This window comes from Sciurus vulgaris, assembly GCF_902686455.1.
Source record: "Sciurus vulgaris genome assembly, chromosome: 1".
Lineage (NCBI taxonomy): Eukaryota > Metazoa > Chordata > Mammalia > Rodentia > Sciuridae > Sciurus > Sciurus vulgaris.
This window is the reverse complement of record NC_136461.1, coordinates 133646184-133673137: the sequence shown is the minus strand read 5'-3', so window position 1 is coordinate 133673137 and position 26954 is coordinate 133646184. Positions and strand designations below refer to the sequence as shown.

Genomic DNA, 26954 nt, shown 5'->3' with positions numbered 1-26954 from the left:
TCAGTACATTCATTGTATTAATAATTTTTAAAAATGAAATTAAAAACACATCTGACCCGAAGGATAGCAGATAAGGATCTATTGTCCATGCACAATATAAAGCTAATAATAAATGAAATTCACAGACAATTTACTTGCTTTGTGACATGGCATATGCTCTTGGGTGCTAGAGATAAGGGCACTTCTGATTCTGCAAGTTCTGTATTAAAATTGTATGTTATCCAATATAGATTATTTCTAATGTCTTCCTAACACTTATAAATGGAGGCCACTGAGATTGCTCTTGTCATCTCCACATTGAAGGGAAATACTCTTGAGAACTCTATGACATTTTCAGCATTCCACCAGTAGTATTTAATGTACTCATAAGAACACAGGAAATCAAATCAGAAGACTTTCTTCTTACACATGTATCAGGCTAGAATTTGCAGAGATAAAATTTTACCAATTTTAGCACACTTTCATGAAGTAAACCAAAAATATTATCAAAATAGTTTATTAAAAAATGTAGTCCCTACAAATTCTTTAAAAGCGTAAGTGGTAAGTTTAACTCCCGTGTGACATTTTTTCCACACCAAAAATGACTTAAAATTTCCCTTCACATCTTTGTGGACTCCCATGGAGTATCTTGTAAGCAATACCCTTGCTCACTCAGAATACCCAAGAGTCAGGGTGAGTCCGCTAAAAGTCATTTCACCAGTTTTATTTCACAAGAAAACAATATGAAGCAAAGCTAATCTATTCATTCTGTGGCTTTAAAGGAACCTGATTTCTCAGCTTTGAAGCAGAGATAGGCTGCCAGATCTTCCAGGGTATTGTATAAGAGATAATTTTTATAAAGTGCCAGAGCACAGAAGAGAGTCCTGAGTAAATAAATGGTAGGTGTATAGGTATCTTCGTGTATTTATACTCACTACTTCCATCATTATGAACAGCAAGGCTCAGCTTCACTTCATCTAAAAACTTCTTGTAGTAAAAATGTGGGGTCTTGGTTCCACCAGGCAAGAGAAAATAAAAGAAGACATTAAGGATGAAAGGTGGGAGATTTGATTTCATCTGTGACATGCTCTTGGCTGGGAAAGAGGAAACATTGATGACCTGAATATGGAACACAGTGGTTAAAACCAGAAGAGCTGGGGAGCATAGCAGTAGGAGCATTCTGTTTAATTCAGTTGACTGTATCAGAAGCTGGTGTTTCAGTGTTAAGAACATTTTAGCAGTTACCACCCCTGTAGCGGATGTTGCTTATGAGAGCAAGGGGAAAAATAAAGGGAAAGTAGGCACCACAAACAGAACTGCAAATGAGTTTATAATTATAATCATTTCAGTGCTCTTGATCTATCCATTGGGTAAATGGTTCCTCCTTTTATTAACCTTTGATAAACTCTAGGGACAGGGTGCCTGCTTCCATTGCATAGTATTTCCTTGAGAAGAAGGCTAGGCAGTATGTGTCTCTGATAGATCCTGACAAAGGAGAAAATAATCAAATGCTTGATTGAGAGGGAAAGTCAAATGAAAAATGAGAAAAGGAAGCAGAATTGAAAAAAGCAAAACGAAGTGGAGATAAATTTTTAGTAATTTTCTAGAGACTTCTCTTTGTCTTATGGATACTTTAAACTTCCCCTCCATGTAACATATTGGGGAATGCATGTGGTTCTGAAATAAAATGTGAACAGGGCAGGTATAGGTAGAAAACTTACCACTGTGAATCACATGGCCAGCTGTGTAAACATTTGATGATAATAATTTGTCTGTGAATATGGCACTTGTGAATGAAGAATCTTAGATTACTTTAGAAAGGACATTTGAACAATCACAGAAGAAAAACAGAAATTAAAACTTAAGAGAAAAGTACAATATTTGATTCATTCCCTGAGGTATCCAGAACCTAATGAAATATGCAAAATAAAATGTTAATGGTGCCTGCAAATCCCCATTTGAAAACAAATCATATTTGGTCCCTGTCAAGAGATGTTTAGGCCCAAGCCATCAGTTCCTCAGTTTTCCATTCTGAAATGCAAGTTTTTATCACACAGCTATGTGGAATCATTTCTCTCCCCCTTCCTTACTAATTGGTATTCATTTTTACAATGGCAATAGTTGAAATGTTAAACACAAGAAAAAAAGCCTGAGATGTTGTTGGGCCAGGTATATTAAAATAAAAAAAATTGAATTATTAGGTATACACATAACAGTATAAGTGAAATGATGTGACACAGCAGTTTCTGTTCAAAGCTGAGAGTAGAAAAATCAAGTAAACAAAACATCTGAGGTCGTTTGTCACAACTGCTCAAAGAGCTCTCTTAGTCACTTATTTTCCTTCATATCCTTATGTATAAATAGTCTCACACATCTTAGACAATTTAGAAAAGATTGCAGAATCACAAAAATAGCCCCAAATATGGCATGTTTACTATCTAGAGTACAACTAAAATTAGTATTTGATCCTTAAAATAAGTTCAAATCATCTGAAGCAACAAAGGAAATGCTTATGTTTTAGAAAGCCCCATAAGGCTCTGCAAAGATTAAAATCTTACTGTTTTTCCAATGACACTGTCAAATAAGTCTTTATCTAGGAAATTGTGGAATTGAAAAAGCTAGACTATTAAAAATATTCCTCCACAAGACAGAGCAGTTTCCTCGGATCTTCCCTTGCCCCTGGGAGGTCTCCGCCGGCTCTGTGCAGTTGGGATTCCATGGGCCACCCAGTAGATGACGCTCCTGCAGGGCGGGGGCTTGGGGTGCACGCGCTGCTTTGGGGCTGCCATAGGCTCTAGATCTGATCAGAGTTCACCAAAGCAAAACGTTTAAAGGTCTAAGATTTCTGGGATGGGAAACCCCCATAAACCAAAAACATTGAAATCTGGGAAAGATGTTTTTAAGTTGCTGACTTCACCTGTAATATCTAACAGGTTGTATTAGTAATTTTTTTTAAAGTAAGGCAAAGCATAAAGAAAATACAAAGTGTCAGGCTATGCATCTGGTTATTTATGCTTTTTAAATGAGTTTAGTTCTGTTATAACTGGGGATTTTTGCAATGGTCTCTGAACCTTTGATTCACACATCCAATTATAAACATGGTTGGTGTGGGTGCACTTTTGGAGAGAACAGGTGTTTTCTTCTCAGGAGGCTGTATTCTGATGTTGGTAGAATAGCAAGGTGACCAGCTAAGGTGTGGTCCAAGCTGTATCCTGCTGGGCATTAGTCTAAGAGAACAGAATACTTTTCCATGGTCAGTGTGCACTTCCTGAGTAATTTAGCCTCTACTTTCAGGAATCAGGCATGGCAGATGATCGCAGCATGTGAGATAACTGGTGCAACCAGTGATTGTCACTTTCTCTCATCAAATGAGGCAGCCATCCCCGAGGGAGGGAGAAGTCACCCTGAGTGCTAAGGCTGCTGCTGATACTGCCCTTCTGTGGCTGTGTAGAAATCATCCAGGACACTCTGCAAGTAATCAAACGTTGGCCTCTCCTCTGCCTTTTCTTTCCAGCACATCTTCATGATGTCATAGAGCTCATCTGGGCAGTTTTCCATGCGGGGCATCCGGTAACCCTGAGACAGGGCGGTCATCACATCAGCATTGGTTCTCCCTAAGGCCAAAGCGGGGAAAAAAGCCATTTAGAAACCTGACGAGAGGGGCAAGCATGCACTGCAGGGGTCTTTTTGTTACTCACATCCTGTACCCATGATTGAAAAAAGTTTTATTGAATCTATTACAGGTGGAAGTGTGTCCTCACAAAATTCCTAGTTGAAGTTCTAACTTCCAGTCCCTCAGAATGCGACTGTATTTGGAGATAAACCTTTGAAAAGGTAACTAAGCTAAAATAACTTGGTTAGGATGAGTTCTAATCAAATATGACTGGTGCCCTTCTAAGAAGAGGAGATTAGGACAAAGATAGGCCCAGAGTGGTGATCACATGAAGACACAGGGAAAAGAGTATTATCTATCAGTTAAGCAGAGAGGCCTCAGACGAAACCAACCTGTCTATGCCTCAATCTCAGCACCCTTCAAAGCATGGGCTTTGGGTGAAGTTCTGGATTCCTGGTGGGAGGTAATCTCTGGGATGATGTAAATAGCAACTGGAACTGCAAACTTGGTCAGGAATATCTCTTTCACTTCCTTGCAGGAGAATCCCCAGTTGCAAAGGTCAGAATACACCCACAGAAGATAAACCTTTCCAGGATCCCCCTAACCATACCACAGCTGTTTTCTTCCTTATTCTCCTATATCCTTATAACTCTGAAGGAAATTGTCAGTGGTGCAGATAAAGGCCAGACATGCTCCATCCTGCTTGGAGAATTTAACTGGATAAAAGGAGTTAAGAGGAAAGAATCTGAACCCTATCTTTTTATGCACAAATCAATCAACAAACAAAACAAATTACTAAACAAGTCTTTGTAGAAGAAAGGAAAAAATGGGGAGCGAGATCTCCACTAGACCCTGAGATTAAAGTTATTAGTTAGCACTTGGTCTGCGGCTAGGTTAAAGAAGGCAAACACCCATTTGCTCATGATTGACGTACTAGAAAAGCAATTTCATGTTCCATCCTTTATTTTTTGACCAAATACTTATTGATAATCACTAGAGTTTATGAGGCTCTAAGAGAAGCAGATATGATACAGAGCTTTTCTCAAATGGCACATAGCCTAATGGGGAAGACACTCTAGAGGGAGGTGGTGGGGGCAGGGAGTGGCACCTGAGAAAGCAGGAATTAGCAGAAACTATAAGTTGGCAGAGGAGCACAGGAAGAAAGAAAATGTGGCTCTACAGAGATCAGAAAGGAATTGGGGATTAGGCAGGAGAGGGGACCCAGCAGCTCCATAGATCATAACAATCTTTAAAGACACCGGGCTCCTGTGTGTGTGTGTGTGTGTGTGTGTGAGAGAGAGAGAGAGAGAGAGAGAGAGAGAGAACCAGGTACCCTATAACCATAGTTGTCCACCCAATAATAGTTTTTCTAAAGGGGAAAACTCGTTTTTTTAATTTATTTTTTCTCTTTTCTGTTCAGCATTGCTTATAGTAAATTCACCAGGATGAATTTTTAAATTCTGATTCACACATGGCATTAAGAGGCTAGGTATATATGGTAGAAGACAGCAAAAAAGACACAATGCTTCAGAACATTGTCATTTTCAAAACTCCTTTCTCCTTATATGAGCCAAATCAATCAGAACCCTGTCCCCAGGGACTTCCTTTCTTTTACAAAATTCATATAGAAATATAATCACAGTTTTGGTTTTAAGATAATGAAATGAGGATCTTTTGCCTCCCCTCCCCTTTTTTCCCCCTATATTTCACCTCAAAATAGAGAATAAAAAAAAAAAAAAAGAAACTTAAACTCCACCTTTGGTGAAACTAGGAGACATCTGGCAGCCAGAGACAGAAGTGATCTGAGCCCCGAGGAAGAACGTGTAACCAAAATGCCCACAGAGCGGGAGAACAACAAGAGGCAGGATGGTCCACTGGGACAATACCGGGAGGGCTCCCAGGAGAGTGTCCGGAACCCCTCAAAGAAGGGCGAGGACAGTGGTCACAGGTAGAATGGTAGCCAGAGCTGGCCTGGTGGTGCCCAGCGTAATGCTGGAAAAGCTGTGCTGTGGGTTGAGTATGGTGTGTTCCCTGTGAAACTTGATGAAATCTGGTTGCCTTTATGACAGTGTTGGGAGGTGGGTCATCTAAGAAGTGATTAGGTTATGAAGAGAGAATAACGACTTTCTCATAGGAGTGAATCCTCCCCACTCTCAAGGGACTGCACTAGTTACTGGGAGGGTGAAATGTTATCAGTGAGGCCGCCCCTCCCGTTTCATCTCCTCTGCATGAGCCCTTTTCCTTTCCTGCTTTCCACCATGAGTTGAAGCAGTACAAAGTCCTCATTAGAAGCTGGGTAGATGCTGGTACTATGCTCATAGACTTCTCAGCCTCCAGAGGTAGGAGACAAAATAAACCTCTTTCTTGTATAAGTTTCCACTCTCGGGTATTCTGTTATAATAACAGAAAACAGACTAAAACAAACTGAATGGAGAAGCTCCCTGCCCAGCAGGGACAGGGAGTTCAGGACAGAAGACTGGGTACAAGAAGACAGGTTAAAAATGAAAAAGTGAAAATGAAAAAGGTTAAAAATGGTAAAGGCCATAACATGGAAGGACCTTGACTCTTATTTAATAACAAGTAAAATGGGAAAATAAACCCACTTTACTCAAGATTTAATTGTGTAATATTTAGAACTATGAGCCACAAAGAGTAGAATAAATGAGCCAAAACTCCTGAAAGTAGATTCCCTTTGAGAAGCATCAACAGGTGGGGGTTCGTGGCAATTTTTCATTAGAAGCCTCTTTTCACCATCTGGCTTTTTACTGTGCATATATTACTTGGATAAGAATAATTCTACTTAATAAAAATGTCATGGTAAAAAATTAGAAACTTCAGAAATTTATCAAGAATAAAACTAATATAACCTATTATATTTTTGCTCAAGGATAATATCATTTTGATAAATTGCACCTTTTAGTCTTTTTCCTTTACATATGTGTTCACTTTTTATGTGGCTTTCTTGTTTCTTTTTTTGCTTTGTTTTTTTCTCCTTTCTTTTATTCCTTTTTTATGTTTTATTTAAAGTGCTTCTAAAGCACTTTTAAAAAGATTGTAACATGTCTAGCACTTTTCTGTGCAAAGAAAGTCTTTTCAAATAACTCAATATGAGGGGAGTCTCTCCTGGAGTGTTTTAATTACAATGGTGGAAAATGACATATTTTGAAAATATTCACCAATTTCTATGATATCTATGAACCAAGCCCTCTGATAGTAAATAGGCTGCTCCTTCTCATCATTCCTAATGCTAGACACCTCCTGATTATTCATGAAGACCTCCTGGAGGTACCTTACATCCCTTACAAAGGTTAATTTAATTGGAGAACAGACCAAGCAATGGTTTCTGATTAATTCTACCATACACTTTTTTTTTTTTGTGATTCTACTCACTTTTCTACTGGTTCTTTTATATTTTTATGATTTTTCACCCCAAATATTTCCAAATCCTTGAGCACACTGACATTGAGCACACTGGGTGAGGGGAAGTCTTAGGAGGCATTCAGGTCTCAGTTTGGAAGCAGCTCTGCTATCAGTCAGAGGTCTCTGAACCTAAGAGGCCTCTGCTGAGCATCATGTGCAGCATGTCATACATGTTACATTACATTATTATATGTGGTTATATGTTTATCAGATAATGATCAGATACATAATCTGAATACACAAACTTTTTCTCACTTCAGACAGATATAACCATAGATGTAGGTCTAAGTAGAGATATAGAAATATAATGCCAGGCATCAGGGTTGATCAGAAATATATTTTCTAATTTACAACAGTGTTAATCTGTTAACTTCAGTGCATTGATCCAGGGGTAGATGGAATACAAAGTGCTGGTACAAGAGGAATTTCCTGAGACCAGTGGCCCTCTGTTGTAGGCACCATCCAAAATTCTTTGCTCCCAGGAGGTCCCTGTCCCTACTTCTCTGTGGTCCATTCCCACAGCAGTGGGAGTGACTGCAAAAGACCCATCATGGTGCTGCAGTCTTAAAGCCTTCTCCAGCCTCCAGCTCATGAAAGAATAATTTGTAAGATTAAAGGTGTAACTTTAACTCATCTTACCCACAGATTTTGTTTAAAAGTCGAACATTAAAACAAAGTCAAGTTTTGGGAGAAATCCCTGTTAACCATGCCAGCGCAGACCCAGGGAAAGGAAGAGACATGCAGAATCTGGCTCTGCAGGCTTCAGGTGTTAGAAATCCAGAGATACTGAATCATGTCCCGTCTGACACCCATAAGTTAAAGATCAGTAGGATAGTCCACTGACAAATGTTGGTTGGCAGTAGTTTTCTGAACAGGGAAAGACCCCACAGTGCTTATTACAAAACCTCTGTTCCAAAACTAATCAGAAGGCACTGGAAATCTTCACTGTCCTATTTCCTTCTCCATGAGGGCCACAGCCTTGAAGGAGCACCTGTGTCTAATCCAGTCTCATCTCAACATAACCAACAGTGCCATGCATGCTCTAGGCATCGAATAAGTGGTGGAGTTAATTAGTAAAGGAAATGAGTATGCACTCAAAGAAGGCAGAAAAGTGTCTTGGCACTAAGGACAGTGAAAGTCAAATTCTGGTACAAAGCACTTATTCGTTACTTTAGGATAGTTTTTTTTTTTTTTTTTTTAAGTAAATGCCTTTATGAAATTTGATTTTATTCTCATATATACCACTTGAATGGAAATAGATGAGCAAGTCGTACCTGGGTAGGGAATCTTCCCGTAGGTTACAATTTCATATAGGAGAATTCCAAAGGACCACACATCAGACTTGATGGTAAAACATCCAAAGTTGATTGCTTCTGGAGCTGTCCACTTAATAGGAAACTTAGCACCTAGGGACAAAGACAGGTGACTCTTACTTGACCATCTCAACCTAAACACCAAACATGGGACCCTCACATTTTGCCCTCTTGATTTTTTAAAAAATTAAATTATTTATCTTAAACAGGTCATACATATACATGGTACAAAATGGACATGATACAAAATGATATGTAAAAATGTTTGCATCTTCTTTTGTTTCCCTTCTCCATATTCCCTCTTTAGTAGCAAAGTTTCTTGTGTTACTTCCAGAGATATTATAACTAGCCTACTTGAAGCATAAAAGAAAATAATATAGAATATAAAGGAATTTATTGTAGGTGTGTGTTTGCCTCTCAACACCAGGCTCTAAAGCAAAGATCTTTAGTGTTCAGATTTTCTCTAGAGCCAGGCATGATGGTGAGTGCTTATAGCCCCAGCTACTGGGGAGGCTGAGGCAGGAAGATTGCTTAAGCCAGGAGTTCATGGGCAACATGATGAGACCCCCATCTCAAAAGAAAAAAAAAAAAAAATAAGAGAGAGAGAAAAAAAAAGTTCAAATTTTCTCTAATGAACAAATTCTATTTATTTCGTTTATATGAAATATATGTATATTTTATTACATATTATTTTCATTTACTTGTTTATTTGGCACTGGGGATTGAATGGAAGGCTTCATGGGTTCTAAGCATGCACTCTACCACTGAGCTACACCCCAGCTATTGCTGTGCTTTTGTGGACAACTATAGCTAAGCCTGAGCCAACAGGGATTTCAGATGCTACTCCAAACAGAAATGAGCCATTCTTTCAGTTACTCTGATGAAACATATTAAACTTTCAGGATTATCTTCCAGAAATAACACACGAATGGTTAAAAGAAAAATAATTCTCATTTAACGATGCTTATGAAAGTCAAGAAAGTGGTTGGCTCACTGGAAGAGAGTGAGCACTGCAAAAATATTCACTACACTTTTGGGGGCAAGAACATCAAGATGCCCAGGTCATGAGCATCAAGATCACCGTTCCACAGGGAAGGCTAGCAGAGCACCAACTGTGTGCACAGCCAGACCGTGTTCTAGGACTGGGAAATGTATGCCTCTCCACACATTTTTTGTTTACACACACAATATGGAATGTGGGAAAGTGAAACAATATATTTTTGTGGTATTACCTTTAATTCTGGATGTGTGACAATGTTCATGTTTTAATTTGTATATAAAAGGCCAGAATGTATGTGTGTGTGTGTTGGGGGCAGGGCTAAGAAAATCATTGCCAAATTAAATTAATCTCCAGATTTAAAAAAAGGCCAGAATATAAAGCCCACAATTGAAGTTACAATTATTTTCTCTATAGCTAAGAAAAGTATATACCTTTCATTATTTGAGTGAAAAATTTTCACCACATAATGCAAAAAGAGACTATTGATTTTGTGGAATCTATTATTGTTTTACTTTGCTTAACTGAAATATAAATGATAGTGTTGATGAATATTATCTTCACACATGGAGATCACTGATTTCTTAAAAACATTTATTATAATATAACTGTTCACAGACATTTTGAGTTTTGTACCAGCTAAGTATTTTTTTAAATGATGATTTTTTGTAATTGCTTTGTTAAAAATAGACAAAAGTGAACTAAAATGAGACAATAACAAGTCACTTAAAGAGACTACCAGAACATACCTTCCCTTGCTGTATACTCGTTATCTTCAATTACTCTAGCAAGACCAAAATCTGCAATCTTGCACATGAGTGATTCAGAGACCAGGACATTAGCTGCTCGCAGGTCACGGTGGATGTAGTTCTTCCGCTCAATGTATGCCATGCCCTCTGCAATCTGAAAACAGAAAGAGGCTCTCAGTTTTGTATTTAGCTTAGGTTATCATAGTGGACCATCAAGGAAAAAAATTAAGTTCCTGAAACCTTTTTGTGTATTCTGATGGTTCAAGTTTTAAAGACAGTGGGCAAATCACAATTGCTATCTGAATCTTTTCTAAAATAACTATGCCCCCAAACAAGTTGGAGGTCTCAACTTTACTAATGTGTGGTGAAGCTTTTTAAGACTCTACTGAATTTTCACATGTTGGTATGCAGATGTCATTATCCAACCTTTGCAAATCAGAAAGCACATGCTATGGTCTGAATGTTTGTGACTCCTCAAATTCATATGTGAAATTCTAACCTGCTGTGTGATGGTTTTAAGAGGTGGGGCTTTTGGGAGGTGGTTATAGTCACAAAGGCAGATCCCTCATGAACAGAACTGTGCTTTTATAAGAGAGACACCAGATGGCTGCCTGGGCTTTTCCATCAGCAAGGATACAGCTGGAAGATGCTGTCTATGAACCAGAGAGAAAGGGGTCCTTGCCAGGCATCAAATCTGCTGGTGCCTTATCTTAGATTTCCTAAGTCCCTAGAACTATGAGACGGAAATGTGTGGTGTTTTGTTTTGTTTTTGTTTTTCAAGACACGGTCCTACTAGTTTCCCAGGATAGCCTTGAACTTGTAAAACTCCTGCCTCAGCCTCCCAAACAGCTGGGATTACATGCTACCATGCCTACCTACAAAATATCTGTTGTTCAAGTGACCCAATCTATGGTATTTTGTTGTAGCAGCCCACACTAAGACAATAGAGCTAGAGAAAGTAACCTAATACAAGTAAATTAACAGGATATCAAGAACAGGATGTCCTTGGCCAACACATCCCCTCTGTTGAGTTAATGAACAGCCCATGGAACCGGCTCTCCAGGTTCTCTGGGCACAGTCCCTCCAGGATGACCAGAAAGATTCATTTTGACAACAGAGCATGATAGTAGGAAGGAATCAAAGATTTAAACAGATCAGTAACATGGGGGATAAGAAACGACTACTCATTGCTTAACAGAAAAAGTGGCATGGCTCTAAAATCAGGTTTTCAAGACATTTAAAAATCATAGTTAAGGATAAGGAAGAAAGGAAGGGAGGGAAAGAGGGAAGAATGGTAGGGTGGGAGAAAGAATGAACCATTTAGTTATATCTGCTAAAATGGTTAGAAAGAGAAAACTCTAATTGGAATCGTTTCACAACGAAACAATTCTATTCTGCCATATTCTACCCTGGGTTCTAGGCGGCTCAGCTCCGAGGAGCTGACTTTTCCCACTGTCCTCAGCAGCATACCTCAGTATCATACAGTTCAACTTCAGTTCTGAGCACTGTTGCTTAGCAAAGGACCAACTCCTTATTTCTAGGTTTGCTTCTCGATCCCCTCTGGGTCACTCCCTCAGCTTACCTTCTATTTAGTGAACCTTTCTTCCCTCAACTCCTCTTCCATAATTTCTCTTTACTCACCCTAGATGGTCGGTTTGCATAAAAACCATTCCCAGCTACTGGTCATAGTTTTATCATTGTTTTCGTGCTCTTTAATGTGCTTATTGTTATTATACCAACCAGAAGATAAATACATCCAGGGCAAAAGTCACACCTTATATTTTTTCTCACTTGTGTCAATTGAAAACTTTCAACACTGTCACCAAGCCTCTTCAGAAAATGTACCAGGGTTTTAACACTACCAGAAAACTATCTTGTTAGCACGCTGCTGCAGGAATTTGGCAAGTATTATTTTTGTGACTACAAAAATCTTACCTATAAAGTTTGTACTATACCTCTCGCAAAGTCTGATCCCAGTATTCACTTCTGATGGGCACCAAGGAATGCTGTCCAAATTCCTTGGCACTGCTGCAAAGTCCTGCAGGATCTGCCCCCAATTAGCCCTTCCATCTTCTTATCAAGACCACCCTTTCCACACATCCAACCTCTCCTTGAAACTTTTGCTCCCTGTACCTTTAACCTGCCCTTGTCATTCTGCTGGTCCCAGTTGAGATGCCATTTCTCTGAGAAGCCTTGTGGCACCCCACCCTCTTTCCTCACAGGTGTCCATCCCCAGGGATCCTTGGTCCTCACTGGTTTGCCTGTCTTCAATCACTGCAGGAGTATAAATCCCTGGCACCATGTGTAGGGCATGTCCATTCCTGTATCTCAGCACTGAGCACAGTGCAAAGCATAATGACTTGGGAGCCTGTCTTTGTAAGGAATTTTACAAGTGGGATAGGTTCTGAGCAGGATGGAAACCAAAGAGAAGGAAAAGATCGGGTAGGTCTGCGTAGCAGTGACTGTGTGCCTCCTGCCTTTCCCCCCAATACTCACAAATCCTTGGCACTCAGGAGATGGGCCATCTTTATCTGATTCTGGAAAATATTCAAATAGTCTCTATAGGAAGTCCATGAAAGGTGGGCAGAAGTGAAAACCCAGGTGAGGGTAGAGCCCTGCTGGAGTTGGTGACTAGGAAAAACTGCAGCCCATCCACAGTGGGGTGTTGTACAGGGGCAAGGGTAGTGGGAAGTTCATGGTTAAATAATTCTGGAACCAGTATTACTGAAATGGGTGATGACATAATGGGTGATTTTGCTGGAGGCTGGGAGACAGGAGTTGTGTCTCTGATTCCTTTTGTGTGCTGCACCTTAATGTCAAGAAGACTTATTAGAGACAGCCACCAAAAACTGGGAAAAAGTGGAGAGTGAAGATCAGACGGACCACATGTGAAAGAACGGGGGTAAACAACTGTAATGAAATGAATCTGAATGTTTGGGCTTTGGGAGACAAAGCAAGAGGTCTGGTTGAAATTAATCCAAGCTGGTTCTAGAGCCAAAAGGAGATGGAAACAGCTGGGTAGGAGCTGCTGACACTGACTGGACCTCTATCTATGCTCCTTGGTGGTTCGACTGAATTTTGAATTCTTAGTTGTCGGTGACTTATCTGGCATTCCAGTAATTATAAACAAACTGGCCAAGAAACAAACAAACAAACAAACAAAACCCCCCAAAGTTGGCTGAAATCTCAACTTAGACATGACAGTAGCAGTCTGTGCTTGAAGTTCCTCCACACCGCACACAGCTGGCTGCATAGACTGAACCCACAGATGTGACAATAAGAACTCACATCTGATGGATGTGACAGATGGTGATGGATTTCAATGACTGGCTGATAAAACATAACAGCACTCAAGAAATTTGTTGGTAAGGCTTATTACTTCTACTCAAGTTCTGCATTTACATAATATCTAAATGAATTTTTAAAGATGGCCTGTAATCTCAGCCATTCAAGAGGCTGCAGCAGGAGGATCAAAAGATCAAGGCCAGTCTAGGAAACTTAGACTGTTCCTCAAAATAAAAATTAAAAATGACTGGAAATATAGCTCCATGGAAAAGTGCCCCTGGGTTCAATTGCTAGTACCAAAACAAAAAAGAAAATAGGAAAAAAAAAAAAAAAAAAAAAAAAGGAGCAAACAAGATTCTCTGAAATAACAATAGACTTGCAACAAGTGTTTGTTTACTTTGGCTTTCTTTTCTGCGCCATAGGGTTTTAAGGAGCTTAGCTTCCAAAAAATAATTGAGGGTTTATCAAGACAGTATTCAAAGTGAAAGATGAGCCATGTTGAATAAATGAGAGATACAGGAAGAAGCAAAAGAAAAAGCTGTCAGGTATGTCTTACATTTGGGTTCATAAATATCACAACTCTCTTCTTACATGAAAATTAGTTCATTGTCTTTATTTCCCTGGTTTGTATGTATTGTTATTTCTTGGTTTATTTTTTTAAAGACCTTAATTTTTTTGGGGGGAGGGTTGTAGTATTTCCTTTGGCTAGAGCAAATTTGGCCCTATTTTGCAATAGCAGGAAGGAATCAGGCTAATGAATCTAGGATCGACTCTTCTTTCATGGAATTCCTTCTTCCTCCCACAGGGCCACATAGCTATTAGCACGGCAGAAAGAGCTGTCACATAAATCCATCAAACCAAGGCTCTGCAGTTTATGGGGACCCTGCCAGCTGAGAGCCCTGGCCTCCTGTTTCCTTTTGTTCCAATAACTCAGAAAAACCACTGGTATGGGAGGTATGTGGAATCAGTCAAGTCTGATGAGAAAAGGATCTATTGGATTCAGGAGAACAGGTTTGTTGTTTTGTGCTCACAGATATCTTACTATGATGATAAGACAGGTAGATGGGTAGGTAGGTAGATATTAATGACCATTACTTCCCCCAGCACTAATTGAGCACTTCTTAAGTACTGGACCCTGTCTTATATCCTTTATACCCAATTCATGTTTCATGTTAATAAAAAACCTACCAGGTAGACTTTATTTTCACTATGCAGATGCAAATGAGGTTCAGAGAAACCAAAGGACCTGCCAAAAGCCAGAGTCAAAAAGCAAGAAGATTTATATCAGGTGTATCAGACCTCAAAGAACATGTTCCACAATGTCAAATCTGCAAGAAAGCTCAGCGTTGACAAATAACCAGAGACAAATGGAAGCTTCTGGAACCCAGGGTTTTCATGGAGAGACTACTTCTCTACTGAGAAGAGAGAAAAAGACATTTGAGGTTTCCACCTAGAATTCACTGTTGGTAAGCCCACATTTCACCCTTCAGAAAGGGTACCATGAACTCTCCCCAGCCCAAGTTCAGAACACCCAACTCGGAAGTACATACAAAGCCTGGTTTGTCTGAACAAACCAGAACAGTATTTCTCAATATTTTTCCCCCAATTATCACTCCCCTATGGAGAAAAATTTAATTTGATTTAAATTTAAAATTTAAATTGGGGCTGGAGATGTAGCTCAGAAGGAGAGCCCTTGGCTGGCATGTATGAGGCCCTAGGTTCAATCCCCAGGACTGAAAATAAAAAAATAAAATAAAATTTAAATTAAAGTTAATGATCCTTAAAAGGAGAAATTAAACACAAAGAAATAATATTGTGTTAAGTATGTGTGGAGGGCCACAAACTACTGTAATAGATTTCTTCACCCCTCAAGAACCAATTTTTTTCTCACTTGGGGATGATCTTCCCCCAAGTGCAAAAGTGTGGTCTGAGGCATACCCCAAAATTCATGTTGAAACACTCTCCAGTGCAATAAGTATTTAGAAGATTAGGTCATGAGGTTTCCTCCCTCTTAAGTGGGATAAAAGGTCTTCATCAAACAAGTTTCACAGAGTTTAGCAGCTATGAGAGAACTCAGCAAAGAGGCTCTCACCTAGACATCAAATACTGGCACCTGGATCTTGGATTGCCAACCTCCAGAACTCTGAGAAATAGATTTCTGTTCTTTATAAATGACCCAGTTTGTGGTACCTTGTTAAAGCAGTACTAATGAACTAAGACATGTTGTCTAAAGGACGCTAAATGGGACGAAGATTGTTTAAAACCAGTTTTGTCCTATGAGTTAAAGAGAAATAATAAGCATGAATGGCATATTCTTGGCTAGGATGAGGTCACAATGAAAACAATCAGGAAAAAATTAAGCAAGGAAATATCCTTTCATCCAGATAGCCCTATATGTCATAAGAAAGCAATAGCTGTCATTCCCTTTGGAACTTTGATGGGGCCAAAAGGAAATTACTTTCCCAGAATTGTGCTACAGGTTATTGCCATGGTTTGGAAATGAATTTAATTTCCCTTCTGTGCATTTTGCAGTTAAATTAAATGTTAATTCTTAAGCCAGTATTTCTTAACTTTGGTTGTGTGTTGAAATCACATGGGGAACTTTTACACATTATCACTCTCTGGGCCCCACCTCAACTAATTAAACCTGTATCTCTAGAAGTGGGGCCTCACTAGAGAATCAAGACATGCATCTAGGCTAATAACCCCTATAAAGTCCTCGAGACAGGAAGTCTGGTTCATGACCAGCACATTAAAGTTTGAGAAGCATGGCACCAGATTGTATGTTCATGAGCTTATGCTATTCCAGGATTTAAACTTCTAGGTGAATTGGAACAAAATCTTGGTTTCAACATATTGCCAATGAACAGTCTCACACGTGGACTGCTGTCCTCATAATGCTTAGGAAGGATGTCCCAATGCAAGTCAGTGTAAGAAAACAGCAAGCAGGATATATATGGTTATCCTAAAGAGCTCAGTCTAAGAGACGGAGATACCCTGGCGGTGGCAAGTGATTAAGGTGCTGGGAATAACTTCCTAGAATTCCTAGTACTTCAACAGTTTGAAACAGGTGGCTTGAGCTTTTGTTTTCCTACAACTTGAGGAGCAGAACCCCAGGGGCTTCATGGATCAGCGGCAGGGGATGTAGAGTCAGGACCTCAACACCTCTCCTATATCATGGCTCTGGGGCTATGGCCATTACTTAGAGGGTTTGGGGAACTGATTCAATCCTTTGACTCTAGATCTGAAGAGTCTCCATCTTGGGCCACACCAGCATCAACATGCCAGGCCCAGTAGTGTACAAACACAAGAAAACCCCCACTTTCCAAACCACCTACTGACAGGAGCTCAAGTCCTTCAAAATTTAACTCTCTCTCTCAGTCTATGTGTGAAGCTATTTACTGGAAAAGTGAAATAGAAAGCATCCCCACCATCTACGGTGAGAATATTCATGAAGGAAGATCATGTTAGGGAGGTTTCCACCCTCTGGGTTTAAAGCCAACTGATTTAGTTGAGATGTGCTGTTCAATTAGCATGGCAAACACATTTCCTCTTTTTGTGCCTTTAGTGAAAACATGTTTGGTGACATTTTCTTCTTTGATGTTTGTGTTCATTTTTATTTTTAAAAATTAGTTTATTGAGCAAATTGATAAGTGAGTCTGTGGAGGTACACAATGTCCATGTGCTAAGTGTGGAGCATGGAAGGCTGTCACTTGAAAATGCCTACGACTGAAGCAAATGATGTGGAACACACCCAACACGACTGTGCTGCGCACATTGTCACCCTGGGAGGAAGGACAGAACTATTGGATAAGACAGTAAACCACAGGGGTCCACACCAGCCAGCAACCCAGACTGGGCAGGTGAAATCCTGGCATCTGGTACCCAGTGAAAATTCTAGAAGATCACAATAATGATGTTCCCTGAGTCAAAGGACAGCCTCACTTGTAGACGCTAGATAAGCAGACTTCTAGTCTTATGAAACTATAGTCCTACAAAGAGGCCTTTCCAATCCATGGTGGCAAGAAAAGGAGTGAGCCAGCATGGACTGCCTCCTCCTCAACCACCAATCAGCTGAAACTCCTTAACTACCCAATCAACTGAACCTCCTTAACTACTCAATCAACTGAACTGCCTCAACTGCCAATCAACTGAACATATGCGCTTCCATAGACAGAGGTACCTGTGCGAGTCAGAGACAGGCTAAAGTTATGTATCCTAAATCCAGAGCTGTGAAAGGAAGGGCCAACCCTCCAACAGAGGTACTCTGAAGTTCCTACAGCTGGTGAAAAAAATGTGCTTCTTCCTTCAGGTGAAAGACCCAACGGTCAGGGCTGGTGGGTGAGCTGGATCAAAGCTGGGACTCAAACCCTGTTGAGCATCTCAGAGGGCCACACTGGACATGCTACACATAGCATAACTATGTGGTAATGCTGCCAGCCTCTCCATTTTTTGGTGTATTCAATGGGGATATGTTCCAAGAAATGTGTCTTTAGGCGATTTTGTCATTGTTGGAACATCATCAAGTGTACGTCAAGGCAGCTATGATGTCACTAGGCAATGTAATCTTACAGAACCATGGTTGTATATGCAGCTCGTCCACTGACAGAAACCTTATCATGCAGAGTGTGACTGCATTTGGTTTCTCTCTGGAACAGATCTTACAGCATCACAGCTTTTGCTCATTGTTTTCTCCCACCCCTGCCCCTAACCCTTGCAGAACCACACTCTTGTGGTAGACAGGAAGGGGACAGAACACAAACTCTAGAGCTCCATTTCCTTTGAAAATAATTTTTCCCTCAGAATATAAAGTCAAAAAAGTTAAATCAGACCAGAGATTTGGAAGCATCTTAGTTGAGCACTCATTTAAATTTCCTGACCACTAATACTGTTTAGAGAGTCCATGTTCTTATTCCCCCATTGAGGGTACACATTTTGAGTGATCTCAGCAGGTTCCCCATACTCCCCTGCCAGCACTGCTCTGAGGAAGACTACACTGGTCCCTCTCTCCTAATGAACTTGGACTTCACATCATCAGTACATTTTCTGAGAAGTAAATTGCCTGTGAGCATGCTGGGGGCTCACAGTACAGTTACGCTGGGTGGGAAACACCTAACAACTAAGACCCTTGGTAATGCACAACATGTACTTCTTTTACATGGAATTCCACTATCGAGGGGAATCTCAATGATGCTTTATAAACTCAAGCAAAGCTCAAATAATCCCCCCTTGCAAGTAGCTTACTTGCTAGTGATACCACCCAAGTCATTCATCTTTTTCTCTTTTATTCCCCAAATGTCCCATGAGGAGTCTGTCAATCTCAGCACCCAACATAGTGCAGCTTCCAGCAAGCTCCCCTCACACACTGCTAGGGCTCTGAGCCATGACTTGCCTTGTCTTGCATATGCTCTGTGGACTGTTGGCTCAGCACACAGACCCAGCCGCTATCACCCAAGAAGCTGCGTGATGCTTTACACAAATAATGAAGTGTTGTGTGGATGACCTGGCTCTGGAAGTCTTGCTTGAGTGCTTTTGTGTTCATTCTAACTACTATGGCTTTCCTGAGAAATTGGCAAGTAACAGGCTCTCTAGTTTGGTGAGCCCCCCCACACTTTAATGAGAAGCACCCACATTTGAGTCAGATGACTGAGGGGAAAAAAAGGAATCAAAGGAACCTCATGGAGGAGCTGAATGTGATCTCTCAAGCAAAGCTAAAATCTACCCCAGGAAATTCCAGCCCAAATGAGAAACTGGAACTGAAAATGTAACCTGTCTTCGAATTGGCTGGCTGGAAAACATTTGTCATCAAGACAAGCAGCGAGAAAGATTAAACAAAAAAATCTGCCAAAAAGCAGGAAAGAATAAAAACTTTTTCTTGTTACTTTGCCTGTTTTTACAGCACTGTTTGCCTCATTCTCTAGAGATATATTTTCTTCCTATGCTTGATAAAAAAATGTCATATAATGAATTACATTCAAAACCCCTAGGAAGTCTATGGAATAATAACATTAATAAGTTGGAAGTGAAAAATGAATAGCAATTGAGTAAAACACAGTGTTTTTGAGGGCTCTTTTTTAAATCTGGAGCCCCTGGGGTTGATCCCAAATCTCAAAGGACCATCTAATTACAACAACATAAAACAGGGAGTTTACAAAAAGAATGTTTTAGTAAGCACCTATCTCCATTGTAAATACCAAATACGACAGCATCTTTTTTAGCACATAGTTGTTATAGAAACACTTTTCTATTAATATTCATTGATTCCCCACCCTGGATCCCTACACTCTATAATTTGAATGGAGGAAAGAATAGAAGAGAGAGTTCATTCATTGCCATGTTTGCATTCTTATCTTTTTGGAGGTTAAAAGTTCTTGAAATTCTTATTTTATCTATATTTGGTTACTACAATATTACTCTTTTCCAAGCAAAATGCCAAGAATAGTGAAATTTATACTTGGACAATCAGGATGATGTTAGTTACTATGTAACAGCTCTTACTCACCCTGGCACTGTACAAGGCATTTATGTCCATTAAAATAAGACTATGGGGTCTGGGGATATAGCTCAGTGGTAGAGTGCCTGCCTTGCATACATGAGGCCCTGGGTTTTATCCTCAGTACCCTCCTCCCCCAAACAATAAGATGATGAAATAGGCACTATTCATAGTAAAGAGGAGGCTGAGTCTTGAAGACTTTATGATGTTCCAAAAAGGCCAGGATTTGAATCCATGACTGGCTGGTCCCCTCATCTGTGCTTTTTAACCAGTCATCCAAACTAGTTGCTTCTTTTAAAAATAGAATGCTCCCCAAATTGACAGTAGGAAAAAAATGAGGAAAGGAAAAGGAAAAAAAAGAAATGAGAAAACTAGATCATTTAAAAATTGTCCAAGTTAAACCTTACAGTCAGGCAGACTACATTTACAGTTCAAAGATGAGGGCAGAGTTTGGTATATGCAAACATTTTCAAAGATTACAGCAGGTGAAGATTTCTGCAACTGATCATGAGGTAATCAATCTAACAACATGCAAGGATCCAGGATGTCTCTGGGAGACATGATCTCTTAAAAAGACAGCTCCACCAAATAACCATGTTTAAATCAGTACGTTTCCATGAAAGAGAATCACCTTCCTTAGCAAAAAGTTTTAAAAAGAAAGAAAAGCTGTTAACTAATTCTCATTGACTTTCTCTTCTGTAAAACACATGGACTACTTCACATTCATTAGGATGGATATCATCAAAAAACAGAAAATAACAAATGCTAGTGAGGGTGTGAAGAAATTAGAAAACTTATACACTGCTCATGGGCATGTAAAATGGTACCGCTGCTTTCAAAACCAGGATGATGGTTTCTCAAAAAGTTAAAAAAAAGGATTCCTATATGTTCCACTGATTCCAGCTCTTTCAAAATACATGAAAGTACCTGAACAGATACTTGTACACTGAAGTACAGAACAGCATTATTCACAATAGGTGAATGGTGCAAGCAACCCAAGTGTCCATCAATGGATGATAAACAACATGTGGTATATACATGCAATGGAACAGGTTCAGTCATAAAAATGAGGAAATTCTGATACATGCTACACCATGAATGAGCCGTGATGATATTAGGATACATGAAACTAGTTTCCAAAAGACAAAAACTTTAAGATTCCACTTGTACAAGTTACTTTAAATAGTAAAATTTAGAGAGACAGAAAGTGAAAGGGTGGTTAACAGAGGCTGGGTGAAGAGGCACACTGGAAGTTAGTTGGGGAAGTTGAAAGAGTTCTGGAGAAAGATGGTGTTGACAGCTGTATAAAAATGTAAATGTACTTAATGCCACTGAACTGCATACCCCAAAATAGCTAAAATGGTACATTTTATGTTATGTATATTTTATTACAACTAAAAAATCCCAAAGAAACAAAAACCAAAACTTTGCTGGAAGCTTTCAGCCGGAGCAGAGCCTATTAAAGGCTGCTTGCTGCAGGGAGAGAAGTCAGGACTCATCAACCACCCAGGGTGGCAGACTGCATGGCAGGGCCTGATCCACACCAGGGCAGGACCAAGCCAAACCGGAAGTGGCTAAAAGGGATCACTTCCTCCCACTAGACGGCTCTTAGGTCTAGACTCAGAACTCTGCAAATAAACCTGATCATGATGTTAACAAATGATTAGGTTTTAGCAGAAGGCAGACAGATTACCAATGATGTCTCAGACTTTGACCCTTGTGGCTATGCATCAGGGACTTTGGAATGTGTTAGCTTGGGTTTGTGCAAAATGGGCAAGTTTCCTCCCCAAGCCTCAACCTTTCCACTCAGCAAAATGGAGCTACTGGTAGAATCAAGCTGGTAGAGACTCACTGGGATTGCAAAAGGCAGTGCAAGAATGCTCAATGCAAGCCAGATATTAATGATTAGTATTGTACTATTAACTTTTTCTGAACTGTGAGTTTTTGTGTGTACATGTGTGTGGGGTGCTAGGATTTAAACCCAGGGCCTTGTACATGCTAAGCACATGCTCTGTCACTGAGCTATATCCACTACCTCTGTACTATTATTATTAATAATAAAAAGATGAGAGTCAAGATTTGGTCCATAATTGTGAAATGCTAAAGTTGAGTTGATCTTTCAGAGCCCAGGGATAGTTAGTAGGAGGCCACACAGAGGCACACAAGCCCAACCTCAGGTACACTGGCTGTCTGCGGAGGGGCTGGTGTGTCTGCAGGTTGACAGACCTCAGTTTAACCATCTTTGTCCTGATTGACTGCTGTCAATCAACCTCAGAAGATTTTATACTATGCTTCTAATAATAGCCCATGAGGCTCCCTTATATGGTACCAGGTTCATAAAGGTGGAAAGGAGACCATCTCCAATGATTCGCTCCCCCTCCCATTCAAGAAAGAGACTCACTAGTTCTGAACACGCAGGACAGGGCAGTGAGAAAAGGACACTCTGGAATTGGTAATCTCTTTTGCTACCACTGCAACAACCTAAGTGAATTACCCCTTCCTCTGTGGCTAATGAGCTGCACTTATCACTTAAACGAAGAAGGAAGTAAAAAATTCTCAATTTACCCCATCGAGGGAGGAAATAAGAGAAGAACCGTTGGCTCACACGCACTTGCTTCCGCTGGAGATGGGCATGTGTGACCAGGTGAATCATGGTCTCCTCTGATGTGGAATGTGAAATGACACCACAGGTAACACAAAACGTTTCAAAGTGACAATTCACTAGACTCAAATGCCAAGTTCTGCTCAGTGAAAACAAGCTGTGACTATGAAGAGATTTAAAAACATTCCTACTCTGATTGTGTTATCTGGTGACTGGGGATCAGTGGTAGAGGAAACACAGTGAAACAAGTAAAGGCTTGTCTATGGAAGTGTTCAGCATTGTTATTTATGTCAGCAAAAAACTGGAGATGATCTAAATGTTTGTCTCTAAGGGAATATAAAGGAAATGATATGTTCATAGGAAATGTAAAAGGTACATATGTGTTTATAGAATTTTTAATAAAAAATGAAAAACTATAATATTTGGTTAAATACATATAAATGTGTAATATCACATACAGTAAGCCTAATGTAGTTTAAAAAATGATGTAATTTAAATAATAAAGGATGGACAGCAAAGTGCTAATGAAAAAGATGTGGAAAGGTCTCACACACAAAGTTCCAGAAAAATGAATTGCAAACAATAAATAAAAACAAGAAAAGAAGCTTGACTTCATTCTTGTTAAATAAACACAAATTAGAATGATGCATGAGAAATGTCACCTATTGGACTGGATTAGAGGAAGATGATGATGCCTAGTTTGGGCAGGAAGATGAAGCAAAAGGAACTCTCATTTTTTTGAAAGACTCAGAAACACTTATCAAAATTTAAAATGTGTACACACTTTGGATATGGTTGTTCTACAACCAAGAATTTATCCATCAAATATATATGTGCAAGTACACAAACATGTATGTAGAAGAACCATCACCATATACTGTTAGAGTAAAAACAATAACAAAACCAATAATAACAACAAAAATTCCACCAAAACAACAACAACAAAAATGTCCATCCATAAGGGAATCATTAAATAAATCATAGGATACCTCTACAAGAGAATACTAAACAGCTGTAAAAGAACGAGAGTGATCATTTCACATTGATATGAAAAGATCAAGGTAAATTAAGCTAGAGTTGCAACATAAATTATATTGTATGAACTATATAAATACAAGGAAAAAAAAGTCCACAATCTACGCTGGTGTCTGGGAACATGCATTAGAATTATTAAAATTAGGTCCAGGAGATAGGGTATAAGGTTTTTAGTTTATAAATGACAAGTGTAATTACATTTTCCTTCTTTAATCATTGAAGTATTATCAATGCTCAAACTTATACAAATTTAGAAGACTAAAATAAAACTGAAATATAGCACAAGAACACAAAAGTGTTCATTGTTGCCTTAGGAATTCCAATATTCAATTAATATTTTTCAATAATTCTATGACATATATGCACTGACTTCTAGTAAGAAAAAAGAAATTATTTTAAAAACCGATTTGATAAGAACTCACATTTTCCCAGAATTTCCCTGAGCATGAGTATTTTTTTTGGTTAGATGAATTTTGAAGAACTTTCAGGATTATTCACCAGGCATGTATTCATATTTATAGACTCCTACCAATGCCAGGACTTAAGAGAAAATAGGGTTGCAATTTTAGTGTTCTGGTCATTTGTAGCTTCACTAGGATGCTCTTAGTATACTCTTAGTATATTATTATTTTTAAAAATTTGGTGCTGGAAATTGAACCTAGGGCCTCATAAATGCTAATCATGAGCTCTACCATTAAGCTACACCCCCAGTCCACTCTTCATTTGTATTAAAGCATTGAGGGTCAAGGTATGGTTGAGATGCCTGAATAGGGTTGTCCACTACTTCAGAGGACTGCCATTCACACACAGTCCTGCCTTCTGGCTAGGAACTCACCCTGTTCTATGTAGAGTGGTCCTCTAAAAACAGTTCTTAACTGTATAGTTTCCATTTAATGGGAAATAAACAGAAAATAAGAAATTGACAAATAAATATATACCATGGCAGATGCCATAAAGCAAAGAAAACAGAGCATGGGCTGAGCATTTACTTAACATACATGAAGTCCTGGTTTTAATCCCCCTCACCAAAAAAAGAAAAATGGAAGGAAAAAGAAAACCTATGGCAGCACCTATGCTATATTTCAACCTAAACAAAAAGAACTTGAGTTTCATTAGGCTAAACAGAATTCCCATGCCAAATCAGCCATGGAATTCTGAAAACAATCCCTGACTTATTTACCCTGTGACAGACTTGAAGGAAGTTTGTATTGAGCGCTAACAAATTCCAAATACACCTGAAACAGATTTGCAATCATCTTTATTTATATTTCAACCCTTTTGATGTGAGTTTTCAAAATAACATGTGTTTATGGATGGAGCCTGTAAGGTTCTCCTCCGTGGCTGCTCCTTCCTGCATTTTCCCTTTCCTAAAAGTAGGGAAGCAAGAGGGGCTGGAGACCGGAATCTAGAACTATTGAATCTGAGGAAGAAGACATTAGCTTACCAGGTAAAGTGCATCTGTGCCCAGTGGTTTGGGCATCTAATTACTCGGTGCCATGAAATTTAGTGACAGAAGAATAATTCTTCCTCAGTGACTGCAGTTTTGTGATAAGAAAAAGAAACATGCTTGTAAGACATATGACCTAGGAAAATGATCACTCCCTCAATTCAGCAAATTCTTGACAGCAGTGTTTCCCAGACTCAGCAAAGCCCACAAGACACCTGTGGCTTGTCCTGGATACTACTCCTTAGTCACTGAGACCCAGACCCAGAAATACGTAGATTTTAAAACAAGAACTTCAGATGAGTCTCATGATAAGTATGTGAAACCCAGAAACACGGATTTCCACACAAATAAAAGAAAACAAACTTATGGGAAGAAGTAAGATATTAGTTAGTTACATCTATGACAGTGCAGGCAAAGACTCATCATGGTGGCCTCAGCCCTGTCCTGAATGAAGCAAAGAGTAACTGAGGGTGTTGATGTGACTGATGTTCTACATGCAGTGCTCTGGGCTCAGGAGAAGTAAAAGCTGAGGAATGGACAGGAAATGTGTAGTGGGATGCTTAAGAATCTCAGACTAATTAGGCAGAGTTACTAGTTAATTCACCCTGAGAAAAAGTGCTTGTTGGAACTGGATCAGAGTGATGGCAGTAGACAAGTTAGGAATGTGACTCAGACTTGCTGCAGGATTGGAGAAGCAATGTAAGAGGAAGAGGGTCGAGAAGGACTTCAAGATTTGGGGCCTGGAAATTCTAAGGATGGCATAGCCATCAATGATAAGAGGGATGTCTATGGGTTGCACAGATTTTGAAGTGGGAAGAAGAGGTGCTCAGTTAGGTACACTGAGTTTGACATGCTTGATCCACATCCACGTGGAGAAACTGAGTAAGCAGTCAGCTCAAGGGATGAGCGGGAGTTGGAAATGTAATCTCCAGAGTGGTAAGAGTGTAGACAGTTGTACTGGATCAAGTGTGTCCCCCAAATTGTGAACACAGGGAACCTCACGATGTGATCTTATTTGGAAATGAAGTCTTTGCGGGTTTGATTAATTAAAGATCCTGAGATGAAATTATATCCTGGTTTTAGGGTAGGCCCTGAATCCAATGATCAATGTCATTGGTGGGAGGGTTAGGGCAGAAACACAGAGGAGAAGGTCATGTGAATATGAAGGGAGAGACTGGAGTAATGTTGCCACAAACTAGGGAAAGCCAGAAGTCAGCAGCAGCTGGAAAAGGCAAGGAATGATTTTTTCCAAGGGTTTATGGAGGGATCACAGTCCTACTGATATCTTTATTCCAGAATTCATTTCAGAACTACAAGAGGATAAATTGCTGTTATTTTAAGCCCTATGTCAGCCCTAGGAACAAAATCACTTAGTAGATGAGATCACTAGGAGATCTCATGTGTGGCGAATGGAGGAAGAGGAGGTTGGAGGACTGGATTCTGGGACTGGATTTTGTGTTTAAATGTTGGGAAAATGAACAGAAATTAGCCAGTGAGGTGAGAGGGAGAGCAGAGAATGGTTTACCAGAAACCAAGTGAAAAAAATGTGTTAGGGAGGAGAGAGATATCAATGTCATCAAACTCTGCTGGTGGGCCACCTAGGAAGAACAGAATATTGAAGCATTGAGGGAGGACAGGACCCAGGACATAAAGCAGGATGGAAAGGAGCAGGCCATGGAGGAAAGGGTGCTCTCTGTTGGTAACCTCTCTTTTCTCAGGGAAAGAGACAGCAAGTTAGTCCATTGAGAATTCTGGAGGAGTAAAAGGTTTAGGGATGGAGAAGCTGAAGGCGAGATTGTTGCCTAGGGTTGGGTGACAGGGAATGGACAGGAAATGTGTAGTGGGATGCTTAAGAATCTCAGGTTAGTGGTCTTGAATTTGAAGAGCAAAAAGTCAACTGTCCTATCAGTCCTGATCCCAGCTGTTGGGTGGACATGTGGCCAACAAGGTGGAGAGCTGGGCTTGCACAGGTTGGAAGTTTATTAGGCATGCATGGCAAAGGAGAGGCACAGGAGTATGTA

At 39.7% G+C, this 26954-nt stretch overlaps 1 protein-coding gene across 2 annotated transcripts in view; it reads right to left on the bottom strand.

The window, feature by feature from the left end:
• Nucleotides 1-325: 325 nt before the first annotated feature.
• The window catches only part of LYN (LYN proto-oncogene, Src family tyrosine kinase), a 116075-nt gene continuing 89446 nt past the window's right edge, over nt 326-26954 (bottom strand). For both annotated transcript variants that reach the window (XM_079136734.1, XM_079136735.1), the window contains exons 11-13: nt 10072-10225; nt 8287-8418; nt 326-3593 (exon numbers count right to left, since the gene is read on the bottom strand). In XM_079136734.1, the coding sequence (XP_078992860.1) occupies nt 3391-3593; nt 8287-8418; nt 10072-10225 (489 nt within the window). In that variant the 3' untranslated portion in view covers nt 326-3390. The remainder of the gene's footprint in view (nt 3594-8286; nt 8419-10071; nt 10226-26954) is intronic.